The sequence below is a fragment of the Lissotriton helveticus genome, chromosome 12, assembly GCF_964261635.1.
Source record: "Lissotriton helveticus chromosome 12, aLisHel1.1, whole genome shotgun sequence".
NCBI classification, from domain to species: domain Eukaryota; kingdom Metazoa; phylum Chordata; class Amphibia; order Caudata; family Salamandridae; genus Lissotriton; species Lissotriton helveticus.
The window spans coordinates 862274668-862300586 of NC_136073.1; the positions used below are offsets into that span (position 1 = coordinate 862274668).

The 25919-nt window shown below is 43.6% G+C and overlaps 1 protein-coding gene across 11 annotated transcripts in view; it reads left to right on the forward strand.

Annotated features, from left to right (window-relative positions):
• Positions 1-25919, forward strand: part of LOC144798821 (uncharacterized) — a 390922-nt gene that overhangs the window by 33278 nt on the left and 331725 nt on the right. For all 11 annotated transcript variants that reach the window (XR_013603660.1, XR_013603662.1, XR_013603664.1 and 8 more), the window contains one exon: positions 2574-2679. Coding sequence is in view for 2 of the 11 variants with exons in the window: in XM_078669871.1 (XP_078525997.1) it covers positions 2574-2587 (14 nt within the window). In the remaining 9 variants the exon portion in view is untranslated. The remainder of the gene's footprint in view (positions 1-2573; positions 2680-25919) is intronic.

Genomic DNA, 25919 nt, shown 5'->3' on the forward strand with positions numbered 1-25919 from the left:
GAGGGCACAACAGCTCCAGGCTGCGAGCCGTGCCCGCTGCTGCATGCGTGTCCGTAGTCAACACATGTCAGAGATCAAGTGTACACATCAGGGCACCTTTAAAAACACAAGTAGAACTCGAGCCGTGAAACAAACATTTTATGACCGCTCCTAGGAGGTGGGGGAGAGCGGGTTGGGGGTATGCTGGCGGGACACGTGAATTTGTTACACTTTCATTCTCCAAAGCAAAGGAGCGGATAATTATTTCAACATGGTGAAACCGCTTCCACGAGGCGAGGTGCCCCCTGTAAGAACGCGTTCTACTCCGGAGTCAGGAGTGCAGAAATCCGCGTTATTTTAACAAAGCACTGGGGTGCGATATACCCTGGGGGTGGGTGGCTCTGGTAGTAGAAGGGGATGGAAATCCGCTTCAGAAAATGAGGCGACCAATATTTTCTGCCGTTTGGGTTCAAATCAGAGTTAAAAGATATTTTCTGGTCAATGTGCACAGCATAATTAAAAATATTTGAATTAATTCGAGATCCCCAGACTGAGATGGAGACAAATAAAATAAAACTCCTTGCAGCATATAATTAGCGCCCGGGCCCGAGCAGGAAGGCGGGTGCCGGCAATGCCGGACCAGATTCGGGGGCGTTCCCGAGAACAGGCTTTCGGCTGACGTCACCAAAAGGGAAAAATTCTCGGGAACGCCCCCGAATCTGGTCCGGGATTGACGGACAGAGCCGTCTCCCAATGGCTAGCCTCCATTTATGGAGCTAGCCAATGGGAGGAGGGGGCGGATACCCGACCCCACAGAGAAATTACATTAGATTTTGCTAGCGCATGCGTACTTCGTACGCATTGCCAAGCAAAACCTAAAAATACTCTTTTTTTGAGTGAACTTTCATCGCATGAGTAACTAAATCAGTCTAGGTTTGGGTATTTTTCTGCCCTCGTGATCGTAATCCTGTTTACTTAGACTACAATCTTGAAAATGTGGAGAAAACACATGGACTAGACGAGCTGCTTACTCATAGGATAAGGGAAGTTGAGAGCTCTGACACTGAAAGTAAACCTTCCTGTGGTCGTGCTCTACTTTAAACAAATTCAAACTTTAACGTGTCAGAAATTATGGACTGCTTTACGGGTAGTGTATTTTATTTTGACAGCACAGACTTCACCAAGCATTGACAAAGCCTATAGTTTTGACTTTTGTATAGTAACAATTATAAGGAGTTAGCAATGCCCATTGACACAATGCATCCAGTGCAATTGTGGGAAAAGCTCGCTATTTGGCTGCGCTGGAAGAGTCTACTATCAATGAAATGCTGGTTCAAATCAACTTCCTTTATAAATATATTGTCTTCGGAGGGAAAAGCATTTAGTAATGAGAGCAGCTATTTTTCGAAAGTACAAATGCAGGCCAAGTGATATCGGACACCAAGTTTAGCAACGCATGCCATTCCTCTTTTCACCAGTTACTTCAGTTTGTTTGGACTCAACCAGTTGTAAGTGTTTCCTTTCAGCCCTCTGTTATTCACGAGAAGCTTCTACAAACGTGTAGGTCTCCTATGAGGGGTGTGTGCGGTTGGCCTGCGTGGCAAGTGTACATCCATAGTCAGGTGATTGGCCAATTCATTCTGAGACTATTAAGGGCATTAATATATTTAGTGCTCTTTTATGAGAACACGTGCTCCTGATCTATCAAAAGAAGTCCTCCCTGCTCGCCACACCCTGCACTCCCACCCATTCCCATGATTGCATTAGAGTAGGGATACAAACAACAAGAGGGGTAGCTACCTTAACCTGACACTGGGTACGGAGACTCGCTTCCTGGTCTTTCATATCAGTTCAATGGTGGAAGCATCTCAATGAGGATTTTGAGGAGAAATGGCCGTCTGTTTTTGTTGTCTCTAATGGGCTAGCACTTAAAATACATCTCTTATGGTTTTAGGATACTGCTCTGATGACTTTGCAAAAGTTGTCCTAGTGCTTGATGGAGGTGCAACCAGGTTTCCAGTGGAGGTTTGTCCTGGATCGCTTGTAAAGGAGTGTTTATATTTTCCCAAATTCAAGGGCCACTGTGAAAAGGAGCCACATAACAAAAATGAACACGAGATTACATTTTTCCACAGATTGTCCAGCTACAGAACAATGAGTCGCATCAGCAAAAATGAGGGGGGCTGTGTGCTTGCCGATGCTTGCACTGGTGACCTATCTGACATAGTTGCTGGATCAGACTGGAGGGGGGGGGGGTAATGATCTCTTGGCCTTTTCAGAAGTACATCTGCTGTGGGTTGTGAATCTTCAAGTGGGTCTACACTTGCCTCTAGTGTCTACGCAGGCTGTGATGAAGTCCCTTTGACCTAATGTTTTGGCCTGCTGAAAAATGCTCCATCTGTGCAATTGTGCAACAGATCCTGGTGCACAATCAGCAGAAATATTTCAAGTAATACTAGCAACTGAATTTTCCCTTTTTAACAATGATTAATTACTTCTGTTGAATAATGCTTAATTGCTTTGATATTGATGTACATGTATTGCTAAGTCTGTTTATTTATAGATTCTCTAAAATTGTAATTTCTGTACTTCAGACACTCCAAAGTGATATGGAGGAAGAGTGGAATGTGGACTGTGGAGGAAAGGACAGTCAGACAATTGGAATAACATGACGATTAGAATCAGGAGGCCCATCAGGCGGTGAGTAGTGAGCAATACATCAAATTCTCTTTGTGCAATATGTTTATAAGGTGCTAAAGCCTCAAGATAGTTTCAAAATGCCTGGTTCCCATGCATCTGGTAAGGCCTGTGTTAGTCTGAAGTTTTTGAGCCAGAATTTAAATCATATGTTTAATTCCCTGCTCTGAGTTATAAATAGTTGTGAAGAATACCCGTAGTATCAATTCAGTGTTGCATCAAACTTGGAGTAGTGTATGAGTAAGTCGAGATCACAGCTCAGAACTCCTGCACACCAACCTAAGCCGGGTGCTTTCCAGGACAATTAAGAATGATAATCCATGTATTTTAATATAAAGCTGTGCACAGGAGTGCCCTTGGTCCCCTGTGCTTGAGAAAGGAGGGGTGGGTATTTAACCAGAACGGTAATTTCCACTAAAGGTCCTAAACAAGAAGGAACCGCTCTCTGTGCCTTCCAGCAAAGTCTGCCTGTCCTCTCCTAGACGTACTACTCGGATTTACTCTCTACCTTTTGCAAAATTTGTAATTGGAATTATCATATTTTTTGATAACCACATAGTTTAATTGTCTAGGATATCTGCTGAGTTAATGCAGTGCCAATGTGATGGTACTAGAGTTTTTTAATACAGCCCCCCAAGTCCATTCTAAAGAAAACAGATGTGAGTGGTTTCAGATCCCATCTTTAAGATCTTCTGTGTAAACAAAAATTGAGCCTTTTGTCTGACTTAAAGGCAAAAGAAGAGAGGATGATTTCCATGAACATTTACAAAGCGCATGTTGGAGGAGGAGCAACATAAGAGGGGATTGCATCAAGTAAAAGGCAGACACCTTTGACAGCGGAGGAGGTGGTATCTTGCACTCCCACATTATGCAGGGGAGTATGTGGGATGAATGCAGGACCTCATTGCCTGTATTTCGGAGACCCTGCTGTTGTTGCTGGACTGTCTTCAGACCTTCCTGCCTTCCGTATTTCTGAGCATCCTTGTTCTGTTCTTAATTACATGGACCTGCGTCGTTTTTTAGGGCTCGGCTGAACGCGCGGAAGCGCGTCTCCGCCGAGAACTTATTGTGGCCGTGTCTCCTTTCCAGGAGACAATCCTGGCCGCGCGCATCGCCTTGGAGGCGATTTGAAATGAGCACGCGCACGCGAACGCGCTCGCTGCATTCTCTCAGACACACACACAAGCGCCCATGCACGCACACACGCACATACAGGCCCCCCCACGCTGCATTCTCTCAGACACACACACAAGCGCCCATGCACGCACGCACAGGCCCCCCCACACACATACACACGCGCACGCACACAGACACACGAGTGCCCACATCGCAGCATTTTATTTTCAGTTTGTAGCTTGTTTTTACAGCTATGGCAAAAAGTTTCTCATTCTCACGCTTTTCTGGGCACAGTGTACTTGGCATCTCTGCCGTGCGAGCTCAACAGCTGCCATTCAGAGATCCTTAAATACTTTTTTGTACAGGGTGGAGAGAGACACGGGGGTCCTGGAGCGAGAAGGGACTCTGGTGGGCTCGGCTAGGTGTGTAAAGAAGTGCATGAAAGCGAAGGAATGAATGAGTAAACATCTGAGCAGTGCTGTTTTCGAACGTGAGTACTTCTATGCGCTGTAAATAGGTCATTTCAATTAGAAGAAAGGAATCATTTTATTTTATTTTTCATTTATTTCTGTTATATAACAAGCTGCCTGGGGGCTGGGAACCCGTTGTGGGCACCTAAGATAACAGAAGACAGGGAGGGATGGCGCGGTCAAGGCACACGTCACGTTCTTTTGTAAACATACATTTTGTGATGCGCAAAGGAAGACTGGGGGTTTGCTTGTTTTTGTAGAGTGAGGAGCTGTGATGGAGCTGCTGCGTGTTGTCCTGAGCATCGGCGGTGCGGGGGCCCGGTCCTTGCTGCAGGCATGAGAGCCCAGATGTGTTAAGAGTAAAACGTGTGCGAGGTGGGGCGGAATGAAAGTTTTGACGAGTGTGCGGGCTCCTTTCCCATTTTTTTAAAGATCTTTCCTGCCCCGTGCCCCTCATTCCACTCAAATTTGTTTGCTTGAATTACTTACATTTCTTACACATTGAGTTGTGTGTATTCTTATCATAAAGCTATTCACGCTGATAAGAGGCCTTACCAGTACCTGATAGTGTTACTCATTTTATCTTAGCTAACAACGGTTCTCATTTTATCAAGTATGAAAGTTTGCACAGCTAATAAGGCCTTCATTCCAGCCTTGACACACAGGCTTGAAGTATGTACTTCAACCCACTGAGTTATAATCTGGGAATGCAGTTGCACTTCTGTGCCGGTACATAGTCTTGTTTAGTTTGAAGCTGTGACCTCACATTTACCCTAGTTCGGGTTTGCTCGTAACATAGCGCCTTTGCGCTCCACACAGCCTCTTTCACTATCTTCGTGTATTTATTAGAAATTTCCTACATCGTGCACTATTACCGAAGAGTTTTGGAGGGCTTTTAAGAAGACCATTTGCAATACATTAGCTTTTAATTTTGTTACCTCACTTTGTCCCGAAGACATTTTTTATATTACAGGATACAATCAGGCACATTATTTTATTTTTTACTTGAGACAGTTTAAGTAAGATCATATATATGTTGACCATCTAAGTCCTTTGTTTTTCGGTGACACACAAAGTAGGACCACAAAATTTGAGGGGGGGGGGGGGTTATTGCAAGCCGCAAGCTGTCGGATGCAGATTTGAGATATGTAGTCTACCTGACTCTGTGATGTATTCCTATAGGTTCTGTATCGATCCCCCTATTCCTGACCCTATTCTGGTTAACAAGTTAACTAGCAGCCATCCCATGATGCAGAAACCGTTATCTGATTACGCCAGACCACGGCACAGGAGCGCGTTATCTGATTAGGTCATAACGCTTGCCATCTAATTAGGCAAAAGCAATATTCCTCCAGCCCCTGATAAGGCATACGGAGTTCTCAAAACAAATCAAACCTATGACAACCTGGAAAAAACCCTGCGGCCATTGTTTTGATTTCACCGAGAACTTCAGTAAAAGAATGTGCTAACGACCAGCTCGTATGACATCCTTATTGACGTATCTATGTCCATCCTTACGTCAATCTCGGCACCTTACAGGTATAAATATTACCGACATTGCCTTAAGCAAACACACACGGTGGTGACGAGATCGGAGCAGCGAGACTTGCCGAAGCCCAGCAGAGAGCGAAGCCCACTGGCGCTGCCCCGCCTTCCTGACGCGCTGAGAACGAGACGCTGCCTTTCTCCTGCCGAGAAATCCAGCTCCGTCGCTTCCGAGCAGCCCTTGCAGGCAGCTTGGAATATCGAGACCACAGACGAGAGATACCATCCCTCAACCATCCTAGATCTCAGGTACAGAACTGAATAACCCCTTGCAGAGAATTCTTGAGTCAGTCACTTGGCAAAACAAACTTAACTTAAACTGCTACTTTCTATCCCCGCCAACGTATTAGGCTTAGGTCAGGTACACTGGGGTAGGCGTAGTTAGAAGCACCAGTTGAGTACTATTAGTCAAATGTATATGTGTACGTATATATTCTGTCCATTTTAAATAACGTATGGCTTAGAAACCATATCAATGTTTTTACAGTATTATTTTATAATTCTGCTTTTATTGTATGCACTTTACTTAACCATAAGTATTGCGATAATATCGATCCATTTCTCTTGTACGAGAAAAGAGACTGATCAATAAATAACATCTTTTATTGAACACGCCCGTATCTTCCTTTTCTCTACAATCTGGTGAAACTAAGAATGCACGTACTGACTGAGTAAAATAAGTTGTCTTTTGTTTTCACACGACTCTAGAAATACACTCTTGATTAGGGGAGAGCAAAGTTGTCATGTTCTATGGTTGTCAGAAACTAAATCCCTTCTTGTCTATCCAGGGAGGTTCAACTCCTCCTTGCCTATTCGAGAAAGTTTCTAGTGAACTCTGAGCTAGCTGGCAAACCCAAAACTTTAAGTCTAATATCGACAGTAGAAGACCTAGTTAACGTCTGGTCTAGGTCTATACTATTGGAGGTATTATTCCAATGCGCAGAGCCTATTGGGATAATAGGAACTACACTACATGGCGCCCAACGTGTTTGGATAGGCGATAAAACTAACGCAAGACTTTAGAGTAACTCAGTCGTGCTCTTTCACTCAGACCCCTTTTTCCCATAATACTCCAAAGACGTCTGGAGTGGGTGAGAGGTAAAATCCGCCAAACCTCGCAGGAGGGAACTCCTATGTACGGTTCTTGGTTCAATCAACGTTGAAGGATACACTGTTCCAAAATATTGTGCATCTAATCTTTGTTTCCATAAGAAACCTGATCTGCAAACAGAATAACCTTCCTGACAGTAAAATGCCAGAAAGTGATGATGAAAGAGAGAGAGCTAGATTAGCAGCTGAACTAATATAAGCTGATAATACTATGCAAGAAGCGGACCCGGATACAAAACTCATCCCGGTCAACATAAGAAGATCTATAACGTTAAAACTTATAGACAATGGACTGACACCAAGAGGTGGTACAGTCATATTCGTAATTGAGGCACACGAATATCGGCAGACAGAGGTATTCTATTCATGGATAAACTTTCCAGCAGCAAATGCTGTAACAAAGGAGTTCCACTATTATAAAATAGAGGAACCACCGGATACCTACACTCCTTTCGAGGAAGTGGAAGTACCACTCAAATTCCAAGAGCACCTGCTCTTGTTTAATGGCGCCCTAAAACATAATAATCACATCACCAGGCTCGGTCCACTAGGTAGACCAGGAGCAACATGGCCGGTCCTAGCCGGATACACACCACATCCAGACATCGAAAGAATGTCTGCAGCAGATGTTTTAGTACAACTAAAACAACTAATTAAAATATATAGACAACTAGTCCAATATGTAATGCGGACTTCAACCATCCAACCTGTAGTTAAAATTCCACAGCTGACCCCATATCAGGGGAACACAAATAAAATTACACCACAGAACATACAGTCCTGCCTAGGTAAAGTACCAGCTAAACGGGAACAAATACCATTCTGGTTAGCACAAAAAATCACCCAAATAGAGGCGGTGTTTCCAGACACCACCCCTGTGGATAAACACAGGATCCTGACTATCTGTCTTCCAATGGGAATCGCACCACACGTGGAGGACTGTGACACTTGGGGTACAGTCTTTGCTTCCATTTACACAAAAACACATGGTGTACCATCCATGTCGGTAATACCAGATGTGCTAAAACAAATTCAAGACGAATACGGTCCAGAACCCGCTTTAACTCTCGGTATGAAATTACTAAAAGGCTTCAAGCAGGTCTCGGCAATATTACTAGCCAACATAAAAGGAGAAGCAGCGAATGTGGCGATCCGCCAGAGGTTAAAAGAGACAGATATAGCTGACCAGCCAGCTGAAATTGCCAGAATTATAGAAAAATCCTATGAAGAACTAGGTAGAGATAGTTTGGGTGGAATACCAGTAAAGCCCCAACTAATTGAAAGTCCTGAAAAAATATTTATTAAAAATAATCTAAACAGTCAAAAGAAGAACTGGGATGGAAACAAACAATCCAATCCAAAAGAAAAGAGATTCCAGTCCAGAGGAAGGTCTCCTCGGCGGAGAGAAAGATCTCCGGACCAAGGACCCAAGTCTCCCCAAAGGGAGCCCTCTGTGAAAAAATACAACCTTAGAAATAGGGATAACATAAAGAAACCGGATAGATATCAAGATTTTGATACACGTCCCTCTCAATCTTTTCAGACTTCCTCGCGGAAATCGGAAAGAGGACGATCGGAACCCAGGGAAGGGCACGTCAAGTCCAAAGACAAGGAACCTGCTCATCCAAATAAAAAATTACAGTTTCCAAAAAAGAAGGTAGCCAGTATTAAAGTATTCAACAATGCCGAGAATACTGAGGACACAGCTGAAAAACGGAGAGTGGGCTCAGACAATGCTAGACAGCGCAGCAGAAGTGAGCATAGCACGCAAAGTCCTTATGAATCATCTGGAGACAGTGGACACGAATGAATACATTCAAGTGGAAACTGCAGACACCAGAGTTAGCAAACCTCACAAAATATATGAAATAACTTTACGTATAGAAGGGGATAAGACTAGAAAAATAAGGGGCCTTTTTTGGGATAATCTCTCCAAGGGCTATGACATCCTTCTAGCTGAAAAAGATTGGCCACCAGAGTTTGTCAGGGAGTGCCCACATGGCGAAGAAATAATTATGCCTGCCTTCTCTAATCATATTCCAATTCATAAAAAATATACACTTGCAAGAAAGTGGGCAGTAGCTCAAGCTCCTGCTTTATATACAAATCATGTGGGATGGGATGAGGAATCTCCTCCACACAAAATCCAGTTAAAATCACAACCTACTGCACAAAGGCAGTATCCAATCAAGCAAGAAGCTAAAAAACAGGTAAAAGAAATTCTAGATCAACTAGAATACCAGGGGGTGATTGAAACTTGCACCTCACAAATGAACAACCCTTTGTTTCCTGTCTCCAAACCAGACAATTCATATCGTCTAGTTTTGGATTACAGACACCTTAACTCATGTTGCAAAACTTTTGCAGTACAAAACTCGCATAGTGCTGCACTAATGAATAACATAGTGCGCAAAAAATATAAAACAACATTAGACATCTCTAATGGATTCTTTTGTCAAAATATAGCACCAGAGAGCAGATACTTGTCAGCGTTCTCAATCAATGGCGCTCAAAAAGAATTCTGTCGGTTACCCCAGGGGTACAAGAACAGCCCAGGATTATTCTCAGCGAGAGTAACAGAGTTACTACAAACATATGATGACGAAGCATTATCGTATGTCGACGACATATACCTAACAGACGATGACTTGGATACTCACTTGAAGAGAGTGAACACCATAATACTTGGGTTCGCGGCAGAGGGTTACAAATTCAACTTTAAAAAATCTAGAATTACCCATCTAACAGTCCTGTTCTTAGGATATGAATTATCAAGTGAAGGCAAAAGCCTGGCTGACAATTTCCTAGAGAAATGTGCCGTACTCCAAGCACCTAGAACACTAAAAAATCTACAGTCAATTCTAGGCTTCCTAAATTTCGGAAGAACATACATTGCAAATTACGCAGAAAGGGTCAAACCCCTTTATGATCTAATAAAACCAGATTTTAAAAAAACCAATTGGACTCAAAAACACAGAAATTCTGAGATCCTTACAAACAGATATGTTAATTAAAACAAAATTAGAAACACGTGATAACACACGCAACCTTGTGATTCGAGTCATCCCAGGAAGATGCGGATTCACATACCTGACCTCTAATGAGGGAGAAAAGGTATCAATTGCATTCCAATCACACTTGTACACAGAAGCTGAAAAGAAATTCAGCATTAAAGAAAACATTGTTCATGCAGTTCAAACCGCAATAGCTAGAGAAAAAGATAAAGCTGACGGTAGACACATCACAGTCAGAACAGCAGAATCAGCCTTTGAGGCATTAACAACCCCGTGTAATTTACCAACAACAGCATTGAATCCGGAATGGATACAATGGGTGAATTCCATTACAATGGACAAAGTAAAATACTACTTTGATCCAGAACGGCAGAAAGACTGTCCTAGTAATTTTACTTTTTATGTGGTTAATTGTCGTTCATTACCACAACATAAACTAGATATCTTTCATCTCCTAATGGAAGAGAAGCCCAGTGCGATATTTCTCACAGAGACCTGGCTCCATGATAGTACAGGTCCTGATGTCGCTATGGCACTCCCCCCCAGCTATGCTATTGTAAGGAGAGATCGCGTTGGCCAAATAGGAGGGGGCATTGCCATTATTTATAGCAGAGATTTCGTATGCAATTTCGAACCTGTAGATATTCCTAATTGCGAAGCAGCACTTTTTAAAATTATCCTTAGCCCCAACTTCACTTTCTCTGGCTTACTTATTTATCGTCCTCCAGTTAATAACCCCTCATGGTCTGAGAATTTGGTAAATTTTATTTTACCTTACCACTTAAAGGCTCAAAATTTTACCATACTTGGGGACTTGAATCTCCATCTGGAGGATAAGAACAATACGACGTGCAAAAATCTTATTGATGACTTTTTGGCGCTGAATATGACACTGCGTAATAAGGGCCCTACACATAAAGCAGGACATTTGCTTGACCCCATCATCTCCAATATGGAAGAATTATCATGGTTAAACACGATCCCTATCTGTTGGTCAGATCATTTCCTTGTACTTTTCACTATCTCTCGTCAATCCACTAAACGTCTCTCTATTACTCCTTCTGAATCTTTGAGGAGAAATTGGAAAAGTTTAAACCTAGATGATCTAAATAGTGCATTGAATAAAGATCTCCCATGTCTGGATGGAGACATGGAAAGCATAGCTGAGGCCACACAGATATGGCTAAGTGATGCAGTGGATGCCTGTTTGCCCTTATCGCGCTGCAAGGGGAAAGCACACCGTCCTCCGGCCCCCTGGTTCACAGAGGCCCTCAAGAAAGAAAAATCCACTTGTAAGAACCTGGAGAGACAGTGGCGTAAAAACTACGAAGGGCACCAAAAAGAGGGCTAGAAATAGCTATCATTCGGCATGCATGAAAGCTAAAGCATGCTATGTTACCACGACCATAAATACAGCTATTAATAAATCCCAGACTCTTTTTAACACGGTGAAGGAATTGGCTGGAGAAAATACAAGAGCGGATGCTCTCCCTCTTAGTACTCAGCAATGCCAGGACTTGGCGTCCTTCTTTACTGAAAAGATTGAGAAGATTGTCTCTAATATCGACAAAAATAGTATTACCTCTTCTAATCAAGAAGATACTTCTCAAATCCCTAAAGGCAACTGTCACCTTGAAGACTGGCCTCCCATCACATCGGATAAACTGAGGAAATTGCTTAAATCTATTAAATCAGGATCTCCTCGCGATCCTATTCCAATCAGCATCATCAGCCAACTGGAGGATTCCACCTTGATACCCATTATAGAGATACTCAATGCATCTATGGAACAGGCCTCTGTTCCTGCTCTATGGAAACATGCCATAGTTGCCGATCCTACGATATTGGCCAATTATCGACCAATAGCGTTGCTTCCAGCTTTTTCTAAAATGTTGGAGAGGCATATTCATGAAGTTCTCTCCACATTTGTGGAAAATAATGAACTACTCCACCCGTCTCAGTCCGGTTTCAGGAGCGGCTTTTCCACCGAAACCGCCCTGCTTGGGATCACGGAAAAGATCCGAGAGCTCAGAGATGATGGCCAAACGGTGGCCCTGGTCCTATTGGACCTAAGCGCGGCCTTCGACACCATCTCTCACTCCAAACTGCTCATCAGGTTGGGGGAGAGTGGTGTCGAGGGCAAGGCGTTAGAATGGATCAAATCTTATCTATCCCTACGGACCTTCCAGATCACCTCCTCTGAGGCCTGCTCGGATGTTTTCTATTCTCCCCATGGTGTACCACAGGGATCTATCCTGAGTCCCCTTTTGTTTAATTTGTACCTCCGCCCATTAGCCTATCTTGCAGAGAACTCCGGTCTGGTTTTGATGACCTATGCAGACGATTCTCAGATTTTATTTTCACTATCTAAATCTGACTCGTCTGTTCCTTCTGCACTTAAAACAGGCCTCCACGAAATTTTCTGCTGGATGTCGGCCAACCAACTCAAATTAAATGGGGAAAAAACGGAGGTCCTTCTCCTAGGGAACAGTAAAGATCTCTGGAGCGACTCCCATTGGCCGACCTCACTAGGCAAGCTCCCGACCCCAGCTACCCAGGTCAGAAATCTCGGGATCATCATTGATGACAGCTTATCCATGGCGCAACAAGCAAAAAAAGTGGCTGGCACTTGTTTTACTATTCTCAGATGGTTACGCAAGATTGTCTGGATGCTACCACCGACCACCCAGAAGACCGTAGTCAATGCCTTAGTGACATCTCGACTTGACTACGGTAACATCTTGTACCTGGGTGCAAACAAAGCAGTAATAAGACGCTTACAACTGGTGCAAAATACTGCGGCCAGACTGCTTTGCAGAATCCCGAGATATGCCAGGATCACCAAACATCTCAGGGACCTGCACTGGCTCAGGGTCGAAAATCGGATCCGTTTTAAAACCCTGAGCTACCTTTTCAAAATCAAAGCAGGGACTGCTCCCAAGTATATTCAAGATCTCGCCAAGCCTTACCTACCCAACCGCAATCTTTGCTCAGTTACATCAGCGAACTTCGCGGTACCAAGGTTTAAACGGGCCAGAATGGGCGGAAGATCCTTTTCATTTCTGGGTCCAACTCTTTGGAACACACTGCCCACTGCAATACGCAAAGAAGAAAACTATAGGAGTTTTAGAAAAAGTGGGAAAACCTGGCTGTTTGATAAATAATTTGCTTTCGGACCTGTTTTTCTCTAGTTGTGTCCTGTGTCTATGCTGTTCGGCGCCGGGAAACCCTTTGTGGGTAGCTGTGCGCCTTATAAATGCTATAAAATAAATAAATAAATAAATAAATAAGAACTAGAGGAACTAAAATATCTAGAATATGAAAGAATATTCCCTCTGCCAATCGACATTCTGCCATTACGACAGTACGCTTGTGTAATCTATACAGACGGACATGCTCAACCATCCGTTTGGGGAGAACAAGCATACAACCCCACATGTGAGATTACAAAAGAAGTGTGGCGCGGAGGTATACTAAGACCTCTATTAACAAAAACACACTCAGTAGAAACTAATTCAGAACAACAGACTGAAATAATAGCATTGAAAATGGCGCTAGATAATGCAGATCGCGAATTCCCGACACTCATAGTGTCCGATTCGTATTACTGCGTCAAATCATATAACAGCGATTTACAGAAATGGATTCAAAACGGTTACAAAGATGACACAGGTGCAACAATAAAGCAAAAACTGCTTTGGGAACAAATAGTTCTGTTAAAAAAAGAACTACCAAAGACTCACGTGATACACTGACTGAGTCATCAGCGTGATGGCGTTCACGTTGCAGGGAATTCATTGGCTGAGAAAGCCACAGCGGTAGCAACTAAATCGGCTTCCGTAGCTAGAAAAAAGCGTGCAGTAAAACACATTGACGGTGAAACAATGCTGGCGGTGAAAACGTCATCAAAAGGCGACTGCTCAGCGTTACCGATCAGTTATCCACTCAAATATACATACATAATCGATGCGAACTCCGTTCCTTTTGCTCGAATCCCTGGGGTGGGGGATAGAGTAATTCCAAACAAGGACAGGAGAACTTTGTTAATAGCAGACGCACATATGGGCGAGGGTCTCAGACACCTCAAACTAAAAGATTCTCTGGAAGAACTACAATCAGTGTACTGGTGGCCAGGCATGAGCCTGCATCATCACATTTTTGTAAAAAAATGCCCGGGCTGCAACAGAGATCGCAGCGGCGAGAGGAACGGGGTAATACCATGGCGTTTCACTCAATAAGGGCTAAACAATGATCAGTGAAACAAGTGTAAAAAATGCGTCCCATTAACAAATAAAGACTAGTTTCCACTTATAAATGTAGACCCCAGCACTCGGCTGACGTCGGGACTGTTATACAAAGATTTGCGAGTCTAAATGGCATATACGCTAGGAGCATGCTACGTTTGACCAATGTTTTCACTTTAGCCCTCAAGCTTGTGGGAAAGCACGGCCAAATGAGCATAGCGAAGCGGGATTCTTCTCACTTCCTTCCTGAGGGATACGGGATGGTGTAAAGAAAAAACCAAGGCATAAAGCAATCTATAACAGCAAAGGTATTAGGTTCGGGAGCTGGGTGGGTCAAACATCTAATAAGTGTCCAACGTAGTCTAAACAACTTGCCAAGAAATTCTCTGAAGGGATTCAGTCCGTACGAATTACTGTTTGGGACTAGGATGCTAGTCTTAGATCTTGACAGTCAGACTTCAGTGGTGAAAGAAAAAAGCTTTGATATCAAAGATCGTTTGGCTATTTTACAGGACTTAAACGAAACAAGAAAAGACCTGAGCAACATAAAGTTGAAACAGCAGCCAACAACCACTGAAGAACTACCACCTGTCCCAGCAAGACCTGTCTGGATTCCAAAAATCGGGGATCTAGTCAGAGAAAAGATCGCGGTAAAGAAGGAATTTGGGCCTTCTTACAGAAAAGCAGTTCCTGTCTTGTCCATCAACGGGACGAGATCAGTTGTACTACCGCCACTTGCTGGTAAAAAGGAGAACCGAGTTGTATCCATCGACCTGGTAAAACCACAATCATGTGGCCGATAACAAACAGTAGGCCAAGTGGACTCCCGATAAGTAGTAGAACACCGAGGTTTGCTACAAATACAGAGGTGCTAACTAAAAGGCTAATCACATTCAAAACGCCTACAGAACAACAACAAGGACTATGCAACAATGCAATGGAACTCACACCTCTGAAAACCCAAATAAAAACATTTAGTAGAGACACACCAACCTACAATGAAGTAACAAATGAATATGCTGAAGCTGCAAGAAACAGTAATCCTGAAGCAATTGGAACAATAGACAGAACGGCATCCGGCTACTTCATCAACTTTGATGATTCTTCTGAAGATCTAAGTGAATCAAAGACACAGCCATCAACAAAAACTTTTAAAGATAAAGCTAAGGAACTTTTGAAACAGCTGAAAGAAACCTATCTGATTTCTCCATGGATTGAATTTTGGGTGTCCTTTGGTGTATTTATCCTGATACTTTGGCTCATCATGATACTATGTTTGGGACGCTTCATTGAGGGAAAATATGCTAAAATGGACACAGCAAGCCAGAAAATCAACTTGATCCTCAAGCCACACACGTCTTCACACGTCAAGAAAAGAGAACTTTCTTCAGTCAATTTCACAGCCAATCCTATACCGGATGGGGTAGCATGGGACAATACTGACTATGAAATTTATGGTCCGGTTGAAATCCTCAAATATCCACACCAAATCAAGATCTCGTTGAGTGACTTTGTAAAACCAAACTCATTTGCTGATGATTGGGACTTTGAAAGTATTAATGACATGATGTCTGACCTAGTGATGTCTGCTAAATTTACCAAACATGATTATTTGCAGGGTTCATCTAATTATGATAGTATGTACTGCTACAACCACTATGGTAACCATTTTCTACATAAATCTGCACAACCTAGAAATGTTTTAAATTATAATCAATGGGAACATTGTGCAACCCCTCCAAAAGGAAGCTCAAGAACCTTTTATGAAAAATATTCATACTTTTCAGGGTTCAACACAAGTGATGCTGAGACATTTTATTTCAAATTGTCAAATAAGACAGGAACAAAAACCATGCTTACAAACACAAAATTTATATATTCGGACTCATTTTTTGAACAGATGAATACATTTGGTTTTGATTATTGGGATAAAAATGTGGAAGTAAAAAGTGTTTGGGGTACAAAAGAATGGCAAGTACAAGGTATAGAATCATTGTTTAGAGCCTGCATGATCCCAGAACAAATTATATTCTGGAATGAAACTATTCAACAAACTACCTGTCTTGGATTAGCCAAAATCAAAGACTTAAATAAACCGTCTATTCCAAAACCAACAATGAACAGCAATAACTCTGCAGATGAAGAGATAGACGTAAACTTTGTATTAAACCAAAACAGAACAAATCCTGATTGGAAACAATGGTTGATCTGGCCCACAGATACTAATAACTGTCAAGACAGATTCCTGAACAAAACACAGGGGTTCACATTGACCAGGCCAAACCCTAGATATTCCCAAAGACAACACCCAGGGATAATCACCACCTACAGTGTGGGCAAACTCTGCCTTCAATGGCTAAAAACTTCCACACTGACAGAAATTAAGCAACACCTAACTTTACTTACTGATGGTGCTGACTTGCGTGATTTCATTATGGGACCGCGCAAACAGCGTCAAAAACGCTTCATAGCAGCCTCTGTATATGCAGCTTACAACGAGGCCTGGAAGATAACTCAAATTGAGACAGCAGAAAGTATACGGGAAATTGACCGTATTAATTTGGAAAAATCGCTTTCTGTAGTGGACAATGGGTTAATGACTCTGTCCTCCAGAATCTTTTCATTGGACAGCATTGTGTCATCAGCAATCGACATAATATCGCAAGACTTACTGTTGTTACAACACGGTCAGTCTCAATTGCATTCTATTGTACAGCTTGGCTGGACGTTACAAAATCTGCGTTCAGGCTATGTGCCTTGGCGTTTAATCAACACAACGTCACTATTCAATATCTTTAACCTTACTGATAAACAAATCAGTATGGCACAGAAGGGTGCTGATTATACAATCCTGAGCATTGAGAAACTCGAGAGATTACCATTGACAATGTCAGAACGACCAGTCATTGAATGGAAAATACATGGGATAATTAATATTCCGATATCTACTTTCAGGTTTCAATACTGCCAAAAATATATACAGGCTGGCATGTACGAAAAATTGGGAAAAGGGTACATTAAGACAACATGGAACTTGCCCTATTCACATGCATGTGTCAGTAATAAAGGACAGAAAGTGTTTCTTAGTGGCAATAATTGTGCGAGGTCACTAAGCGGTACACTTCTGTGTAATGGAATTAGTTTGCATGGAGCCTGTGAAGGGAACTCAAATAACCTTTCATGTCACCAGCTAGGCACACCTGCAACAGAGAGAGAACCATTCTTTAAAAGACTCTATAACGGGAGTTACATTCTAATTGTGGATCGCAGATGTTGTAGTCTACTGCCCGGGGTTCCTTATCTCATAAGTACGACTGCGAAGGTCATATGCTGTGGACGCTTATTGTTCCCCAGCTCCTTTCCAGACAGGGAGGCAAGGGCATGGCCTAACTTGAAAATTACTTCTATTCGAGTTGATACTTTAAGCAGAATGAAAACAGTGCTTCTTCAGACGCCGACCAGGCTCACGTCATCAAAAGAAACGTATGATCTCCTAGTCGCAAGGACGACTGCAGAGATTCACTCATTGTTATCAACTAATTCCCCCATACATTTCGCAGAAATCCTGAATGAAATCTTAAATATTTCTGATACCAGTGGAGTCTCAAATGTATTTAAGACAGTATTTTCGATGGCATTAACACCATTCAAAGCCATACTGGGTATTTTTCCAGACTTCGTCCATTCGATTTTTGGAGGAGTTCCCCTCATTTTGGGACTAATTGCAGGAATCCTATTCTTAGTCCTTATATTTCGTTATGGCAAACCATGTCACAGACAAAACACCTGCGACAAGGGAAGAAACAATCCGAGCCATTGGATACCGGGACCGGATATCAAAAATCCTGGGACTAACCCGGCTTAGAGACCTGAACATGACTTGGTTTCTTTCATTTCGGCCGATATGGCAAAGATGTGTTTTACCTGTATTAAGGTGCATGCTGTGCGGAGAAGAATGCGTGTTGGACACCTGTCTGACGCTACAATCGGATGCGCCAATGGATGCAGAAACATTGTTGGGTCCGGTAAAGGCTCATGCATTGTGCTGCCCTCAACGGCTGCCAATCCTGATGACGGCATTCGTGGAAACTTCACCACTACGATTAAGGGGTAGTGAAGATCAAGATGAAAGCAGCATCGACCAGGTACAACCTTCTGTCAACAATACTACTCAAAACGTCAATGGAGACAATCATGCACATGAATGCATGGTTACATCCTTTTCCGAGTTAGTGGAACTCTCACAGGAAGCTGTTGACAGCTTTTTCAGCAGTCTCAATGATATGATGTTCTCACCAGAGCAGAAATAATGACTCTTGAACAAGCTAGCACACGGCGTTCCCGACACCTTGAATTTGGCCTTCAACTTTAATAATAAAGTAGCAAGATCAACTTTTCCTCCAGTCCACGGACAGCAATTTTTTTAGCAGCCCCAAAATATTTTTTTAAATTTTACGGGACACTTTTCTTCTGCTTAAAGTAGGAACTATTCTTAGAGAACTAATTTCTGTTTTTAGAAACTTCATAGACATTAGCTGCCCGCTGGTATGTTCATAAATATTTTTTTTTCTTGAACTGTGATGAAGTGGTCTCGAACTTTTCTTCTGTATTAAGAGCCATTTCATGTGTAATTCTCATATTCGATTACTAATAATGTATACATGCGTGATTAATTTAGCATTAGTCTACTGTTTAAGTGCATATAGTACATATGGATATTTTATTTTCCCGTACATTACATCATTTCGAAATGCATTATATGTATTTTGGGGTGGTAAGGTATACACGATACTCTACAGTATGTTTTACTATGCCTAGATTCGTAAACATGGCCATAGTTAGCGTGGAGTGGGTGTGATGTATTCCTATAGGTTCTGTATCGATCCCCCTATTCCTGACCCTATTCTGGTTAACAAGTTAACTAGCAGCTAACGGTTTCTGATGCAGAAACCGTTATCTGATTACGCCAGACCACGGCACAGGAGCGCGTTATCTGATTAGGTCATAACGCTTGCCATCTAATTAGGCAAAAGCAATATTCCTCCAGCCCCTGATAAGGCATACGGAGTTCTCAAAACAAATCAAACCTATGACAACCTGGGAAAAACCCTGCGGCCATTGTTTTGATTTCACCGAGAACTTCAGTAAAAGAATGTGCTAACGACCAGCTCGTATGACATCCTTATTGACGTATCTATGTCCATCCTTACGTCAATCTCGGCACCTTACAGGTATAAATATTACCGACATTGCCTTAAGCAAACACACGCGGTGGTGACGAGATCGGAGCAGCGAGACTTGCCGAAGCCCAGCAGAGAGCGAAGCCCACTGGCGCTGCCCCGCCTTCCTGACGCGCTGAGAACGAGACGCTGCCTTTCTCCTGCCAAGAAATCCAGCTCCGGCGCTTCCGAGCAGCCCTTGCAGGCAGCTTGGAATATCGAGACCACAGACGAGAGATACCATCCCTCAACCATCCTAGATCTCAGGTACAGAACTGAATAACCCCTTGCAGAGAATTCTTGAGTCAGTCACTTGGCAAAACAAACTTAACTTAAACTGCTACTTTCTATCCCCGCCCACGTATTAGGCTTAGGTCAGGTACACTGGGGTAGGCGTAGTTAGAAGCACCAGTTGAGTACTATTAGTTAAATGTATATGTGTACGTATATATTCTGTCCATTTTAAATAACGTATGGCTTAGACACCATATCAATGTTTTTACAGTATTATTTTATAATTCTGCTTTTATTGTATGCACTTTACTTAACCATAAGTATTGCGATAATATCGATCCATTTCTCTTGTACGAGAAAAGAGACTGATCAATAAATAACATCTTTTATTGAACACGCCCGTCTCTTCCTTTTCTCTACAATCTGGTGAAACTAATAATGGACGTACTGACTGAGTAAAATAAGTTGTCTTTTGTTTTCACACGACTCTAGAGATACACTCTTGATTAGGGGAGAGCAAAGTTGTCATGTTCTATGGTTGTCAGAAACTAAATCCCTTCTTGTCTATCCAGGGAGGTTCAACTCCTCCTTGCCTATTCAAGAAAGTTTCTAGTGAACTCTGAGCTAGCTGGCAAACCCAAAACTTTAAGTCTAATATCGACAGTAGAAGACCTAGTTAACGTCTGGTCTAGGTCTATACTATTGGAGGTATTATTCCAATGCGCAGAGCCTATTGGGATAATAGGAACTACACTACAACTCTAGACTGGAATATCCATCAGTTGGAGCTACTGCCATTTCTGCCCGATTTATCTGTTGTTCATGGTGCCTGCCAGGAGGCTATATAAGCATGGGTTGATTGGAATTGTCTCACGTCTACGCTGTTTTAATGTTATCTGTTCCTGAAGAACATAGAATGTATTTGATTTATTTTGAGTTTAGACTAATTGTAACTTCAGGTAGAATTACAATTGGCAGTATTCATTAATCAACTTATTTCTTCCAGCCTGCAACCTAATATGCCAATGTGCTTTTTCTATAGAAGGGTAAGAGAGTTTACGTAAATGTAATTGTCTCTAACTCACTGATACTTGGTCACTTTTCAGTTAATTCTTGTAAAATATATGTCTATGGAAGTTGGCTTGAGCTCTCGCCTGTCTTCCTGTCAGCACAAGTTCATATGTAAAGTGAAGTGCCTAAATCCTGAGTTTGTAGTTAACTGGGCTGATATGCCTCACGTGTACCTATTGTATCTGTTGAACGCCATCAATGTTGAAGTACCAGTACTGGTCCCTAAAGTCTGCAGTCAAATGTTGGCTTATTCAACTGTTAAAACAAAGCAATTTTCTAGACTTTATGTTCAAGTTTGGAGCATCCTGTGGAAGTAAGCTTCTTCTGTCTGGATTTTGTGCCACGTCTGTATCAATATCTGGCAGTGTGCTCCACCCTTGTCCATTTACTATGCTTACGTGGGGGCTGAGTTATGGAATCCTCTGCCCCCATATTCAGCAACTCTTTTCAATAATGGTACATGCCCTACATTTTCATCATGATATACTAGGCCATATTGGAGATGCAGTATTTGGTTTCCAGTCAGCGGTGTGTTCTCCTGCATGTGGCTTGGCATTTGCTATCCATGACATCAACAGCATGAAGCAAACCCACATGCAAAGTAGGTTGCAACAGGGCAAGGTAGTGTGTATCTAAAATCTAGTTACAACCCGCAAGGGTTGGAAGGGGTGCCATAATTTTGGCAGATACACTGTGAAAGGAGTTAGGTACCAGGTACAGTGCTTTGTGTAGTTTCCTGTTTCATGGGAGTTCAAAACAAATGTGGTCACATGCATGAAACTTCACCAGTGAAGATTTCCCCTCTTTCAGTAAGGATGAAGTATCATGTGCCCATGCTTATCTTGTTTCGACTCATGACTGCAGGTATTTCAAGCATTGCTATTAAGACTACAGCAGCATGGCAACCCCTCTGATAGAACAACTTACCACCCTTTAGAGTAGTTTATTAAGGCACAGCTTCATCACATCATCTGCAAGCATGTATGTCACCAGGTCTTCGAGGGAGGGATATGGTCCCGTAAGAAAACTATGTGCAACTTGACTCTTTTATCCTTTTTATTATTGAACATATTATTATGTCCGACTTGTAGTTCAGGTCCTTCCGTTCAGAGTTGTAGTCCTTGGGTAGGAGCGCTTCGCCCTTCCTTGAGCTCACGTATTGTTATGCCCCTCCGAAGAAATTTTTAAAAAAGAAAACAACTGGTGACTGTCGGGAAACCCACGATAGCTTGTAAAGTAGGGGCCAGTGCTGGAGGTATCACCCTAAAACCATCACCAAGTGAAATGCGGTTAACGCACCAGTTCCCATTTGGTTAGCAGAGGTGTGTCCTCCCCTCACTTCTTCTGCTCCCCCGCCCAGTGCCCGTGAGTCCCCGCAGTCGGAACCGTACCTTGATCAGCCACGCACCTCCGGGAGCGTGGCAGGGCGAATTGCGGAACCGTTGGCCTCCTGGCGTCTCCTCTTCTTCGAGGACGATTTCTCCGCTTTCTACTGGCACCGGGATCCCAGTTGTAGACCACGCTCTGTTTCTCCGGAGTCTTTCCACGTTGTCCTGGTCTCGTTTCGCTGCCAGCGTCCGTTCCTGCGCCCTCTTCCGGCTTTGTCAGAGCAGCTCCCTCTCTCCATTGGACAGGGGGCGGAGTCCTCGTCGGGGCTTGTGGACCGCCTTCCTGTGGGATGTTAGGCTCCGGATTTTTAAAGAGACAGGCAGGAGACAAAGCCTGTGCAGGGAGGAAGAGTACCTCGTTCGCTACAGTCATCGGCGAGTATGGCATCTCTTCCCCTGTGTCGTCCTCAAACCAGTGACAATGTACAAGGGCCATTATCATTTGGTAGGTGTCTGTTGATCCCACAAGGCCTAGCCTCAATAAGCTGCTCCTCCATTCAATCTCCCAAAGCCTGTAAATAGCACATGGATTAAAGGCTTGATGATATTCTGCCCCAGGCAAGTTGCCTACCAGGTGTACGGGTGTCATTATCTATCTGAAGAATTCATATCCACACACCCTTCCTTAGCATGCCTTTCCACTACTTTGTATTGAGGACATGACACTTGCTGCCCTGAGTGTATTTCATGACTTTTGAGGTAGCACTGATAGAAGGATTTGTGGTGACATAGGTGGTCATAATTTTGGTGTGGCAGTGGTGCCATGTATGTTGTTTGTCTACTTTTGCTCTGTGCCATGGGTTGGGGTTGAAAATGGACATTATAAGAGGCTGGCTTAGTATATGGTGCACACTTAAAGGAGTGATGCACCTTGCACTAATCCTGGAAACCCTTGTAGTGATTTTAGTGGTCTTTGATAACCTTAAAGCTCTCAAAGGTTAGCTGTGGAGAGCAGCCTTCAGGCTTATCTTGAAGGAGTGTAAAGCAGCTTCTCTTCCAGGGGATACTCATTAATAGTCATAAGCACTGAATTATCTCCGCCCATGAGTGGGAGGTTCCCGCTCATGGGCGGAGATAATTCAGTGCTTATGACTTTAATGAGTATACCCCTGGAAGAGAACTAGGATTACAGGTAAGTAACTAATCCTTCTCTTCCAGGGGATACTCATTAATAGTCATAAGCACTGAATTATCTCCGCCCATGAGCGGGAACCTCCTGCTCATGGGCGGAGATAATTCAGTGCTTATGACTTTAATGAGTATACCCCTGGAAGAGAACTAGGATTACAGGTAAGTAACTAATCCTTATTTTACCACATTTAGTCAATAGTGTAGATCAGTTGAGAAAGAACCACAGTGTTTATGAAAAATAATGATATTTATTACATAACACAATCATTATCACTTGGTATACCTCCTATCCGGAGATATCAATAATACACATAAGAATACTGCAAAGAAATCAGATGAGTAGCACAAAATACACTGGTCCCTAGGGGGAGGCTAAAACATATACTAAATAAGTGGAATGCAAACTGCAAAGGAGAACAGGATGTGGACCAAAGGACTTAGAAGAGCTTGGGAAACCAGGAACCACCCAAGGTAAGTACCCAGGAACCCCAAGGAGGCTGTGTGTAGAGTGGAAACACAGCCGCGTGTTCAATAAAAGTCAATAGAGAAGTCACTGTTGCAGTTTTAAAGAAAAATGGCCCTTCCCAGAGGACCCTGAAGAAACCTTTTGGAAGACGGAAGGTTGGAGAGCCACCCCACCCGTGGATGCCCCAGGAATTAGGGGTGAAGTGACCTCGAAACCTTCCGTAGACACAATTGGGCCATTCTGAAAGAAATGCCTCTGGGGTAGTCGGTGAAGAAGTCCGGTGTAATCCAAGGGTAGATTCTTGAAGATGTGAACCTGCCAGCAGAGTGGGCAGAAAGAATCAATGCCACTCTGAGTTAACCAGGAGGCACGGAAGCACCATGCCCACCCTCGTCAGGAAGTTCTGAAGAGTTCACGAAGACCTTGTCGCTGCAGCTGTGGGGACCCGGAAAGGCTGTGGAAGACCAGGAGCCATACATGAGCTGTCCCACATCAGATGTTGATGTCCAGATGGTTGGTGTCCAGCGGGAGCACCAACAAGCCTTGGTAGCCGCAACTGGTGTGGAAGAAGAAAAGATGCAATTGTTGGGTACAGCAAGGTCCCAGGGACTCACCATGTGCAGGAGAGTCACAGCAGGCACTGAGCAAGCAGGGGGGAGCCCACCAAAGCAGAAAACCCTCGAGAGGACCCTTAGGCCAGAGGCACAGGAGTTGCAAGTTGACCTCAGGCAGCTCACCAAAGATACAGGCCCATGATGTAGGGGATGCAGGGAGGATGCTTCTTGTAGCCTGAAGATCTCTGGAGTACAGAGACAATGATCCTTTGCAACAAGTCGACGCAGTTCACAGGGGCTCTGTCTCAGCAGCTCCGACGAGGTATACTGTCCTCCAAATTGCAGGTAAGACAGGTCAGGCCTCCGGGTAGCCACAAAAAAAACCTGCTTATGTTGCTGAGCCCCAGAAAGTCCGTAGGACGACAGGATCAGCAAGACTGGTCAGCTTAGATGCAGGGCCTACAGATGCACAGAAGTGACTCCTTCACTCCAAGGGAGATACTTCGGATGTCCTTGATGCCCACAGATCCTTGGAAATCCTGAGCAAAGCAAAGACAAAGCAGAATACTTGCAGAACAGCGAGACCAGGAGCAACCGTAGTCTTCCTTGGTTTAGTCTCGATTCCAGGCGAAGTCAAGTAAAGTCCAAGTGTCCAGACAGTTGAATAGTGTCTTGGTTTCAGAGATGAGGCTTGTTCCATGGTGAATCTGAGGATCCACCCACGGGGGAGCCCTTAAATACCCAAGGAAAGGGTGGGTACAACTTGGGGATCCCTGCCAGAGGAGGGGATGGCCAGAGGGGAGGATACTCCCCAGTCCTTTGTCTAGTTTCACGCCAGAGCGGTAACCAAGGATTCCTCAAGTGCCTAAAACTGGTGTATGCAAGGAGTGCACCAAATGTGCCCTTCAATGTAGTCTGGTGGCGCTGGAAAGCACCCCCAGCCAAGCCCAATGCACCAAGTCCTGTCTGTGAGGTGGTCACACTTCCCTGTGACAGGAAACCTATTGTTCTATTTCCCTCGCTCGAGCTCAGGCCAGCAGCAGGAGGGCAGAACAATGTTGGTGGTCGACAGCAGTACTGACTTGCTGTTAGACCCTGAAAGGCTGTAACCAGGGTACAGGGGGGCTCCTCTAAGAAGTCCCCCATTACAGTGGATCATACCTCCATAACCGGAATCTGTGGTGGGGAATTATTCCAACATGTTTGATACCAAGCATGACCAGGTCTGCGCAGCCATTAAATAGTTAGACATCTCGTAATGACTGATGTCCACTACATGTCTTAAAATGGCTGACCACACTTGCAAAGCCTGGAGAATCAACTCTGGGGTTTGTAGGGGTGTCCTGCTCTTTAGGGGCACCGTTACATTTATTACCAAGAGCCATGCCCTCAGGACTGAAGGGCCTACCATAGGGAAGACTTATAGGTTGTAAGTGCAGGGACCTGAGATTTAAGAAAACAGATATCTGTTGTGAGAGCTGCAAGGACCATCTCACACATCCTGCAATGGCAGGCCTGTAGTCAAAGTTTGAGTGGTCTCTTGTGGGTGGCACAACACATGCTGCAGCCATAGGAGATCCCTGGTGTACCTATGCCCTGGGTACTTTAGTACAATATACTAGGGACTTATAAGGGTACACCAGTAGCCAATTGTAGAGGTACTAAAGTACCTACCAAAACC